The following is a 1,381-nucleotide window of genomic DNA, read 5'->3' as shown; positions in this document are numbered from 1 at the left end:
ATCTCGCTCGGCGCTCTGGTGGCAGGCGCAGCTCCTCTCTCCCCCTCTCTCCCCATCTATCCCCATCTCTCCCCATCTCTCCCTATCTACCCATCTCTCCCCAGATCTCGCTCGGCGCTCTGGTGGCAGGCGCAGCTCATCTCTCCCCATCTCTCCCCATCTCTCCCCATCTCTCCCCCTCTCTCCCTATCTACCCATCTCTCCCCAGATCTCGCTCGGCGCTCTGGTGGCAGGCGCAGCTCATCTCTCCCCATCTCTCCCCATCTCTCCCCATCTCTCCCTATCTACCCATCTCTCCCCAGATCTCGCTCGGCGCTCTGGTGGCAGGCGCAGCTCATCTCTCCCCATCTCTCCCCATCTCTCCCCATCTCTCCCTATCTACCCATCTCTCCCCAGATCTCGCTCGGCGCTCTGGTGGCAGGCGCAGCTCCTCTCTCCCCCTCTCTCCCCATCTCTCCCCATCTCTCCCTATCTCTCCCTATCTCCCCATCTCTCCCCAGATCTCGCTCGGCGCTCTGGTGGCAGGCGCAGCTCATCTCTCCCCCTCTCTCCCCCTCTCTCCCCCTCTCTCCCCATCTACCCATCTCTCCCCAGATCTCGCTCGGCGCTTTGGTGGCAGGCGCAGCTCATCTCTCCCCATCTCTCCCTATCTACCCACCTCTCCCTATCTCTCCCTATCTCCCCATCTCTCCCCAGATCTCGCTCGGCGCTCTGGTGGCAGGCGCAGCTCGCGGGTTTCGCCATCGGGTACGCCGCGCTCTCGGTGGTTGGCACGACGGTGCAGGCCGGCGTCGCCGCGCTGTACGTCTGCTACGCGGAGGACCCGACCCCGCTCGCCTCGATCGCCCCGTCGCTGTACGCAACCTTCATCGCCCAGCCGCACGTGCCGACCGGCGGCGAGGCGGAGCGGCCGCCCACCTCCCTCGGCGGCTCGGTGGGCGGCGGCTGGAACAGCGGCTTCTTCGGCTCCTTCCACTGCATGGCCTCCTCCGCCGACACCGTCGCGATGTCGCCGGCCGCGTCAAGCCTCCCCGCCTCCCAGTTCTCGATCACGGGCGCGTCGCCGCTCGGCGGCGGCGCGGGCGAGGCGGCCGCCAAGGCGCGCGCGCTCGAGGCGGCGGACGAGGACTCGCTGTCGCGGCCGCTCACAGCCACGCAGGAGTTCTGACGGAGGAGGCGAGGGCGGGCGGGGGGGCGAGAGGCCGGAGGAGTCGCTGGAGGCGCTCTGCTGGAGGCGGGGGGAGGGCTGGCCGCGCGGCCCGCCACCTCCCCTCCTCCTGCTGCCGCCCCGGCTCTGGCTCCGGCGGCGCTGTGCCCGGCCAGGCCGCCGCCGCAGGCCGCCTCTCGCCCCTCCCGTGCGAGCGACGGTGGTGTACCCTAT

General features: G+C 69.4%; 1 protein-coding gene across 1 annotated transcript; it reads left to right on the top strand.

The window, feature by feature from the left end:
• Positions 1–721: 721 nt before the first annotated feature.
• On the top strand, positions 722–1,168 carry EMIHUDRAFT_258060 (hypothetical protein; the record flags this gene model as incomplete). Its single annotated transcript, XM_005761490.1, has 2 exons — positions 722–1,000; positions 1,127–1,168. Coding segments are annotated over 2 exons (321 nt in total), but the record flags the coding sequence as incomplete, so codon positions are not given.
• Between the last annotated feature and the right edge of the window lie 213 nt (positions 1,169–1,381).

This window comes from Emiliania huxleyi (assembly GCF_000372725.1).
Source record: "Emiliania huxleyi CCMP1516 unplaced genomic scaffold EMIHUscaffold_7099, whole genome shotgun sequence".
NCBI lineage: Eukaryota > Haptophyta > Isochrysidales > Noelaerhabdaceae > Emiliania > Emiliania huxleyi.
Note: the sequence above shows the minus strand (reverse complement) of the source record. Positions and strands in the feature narration are given on the sequence as shown.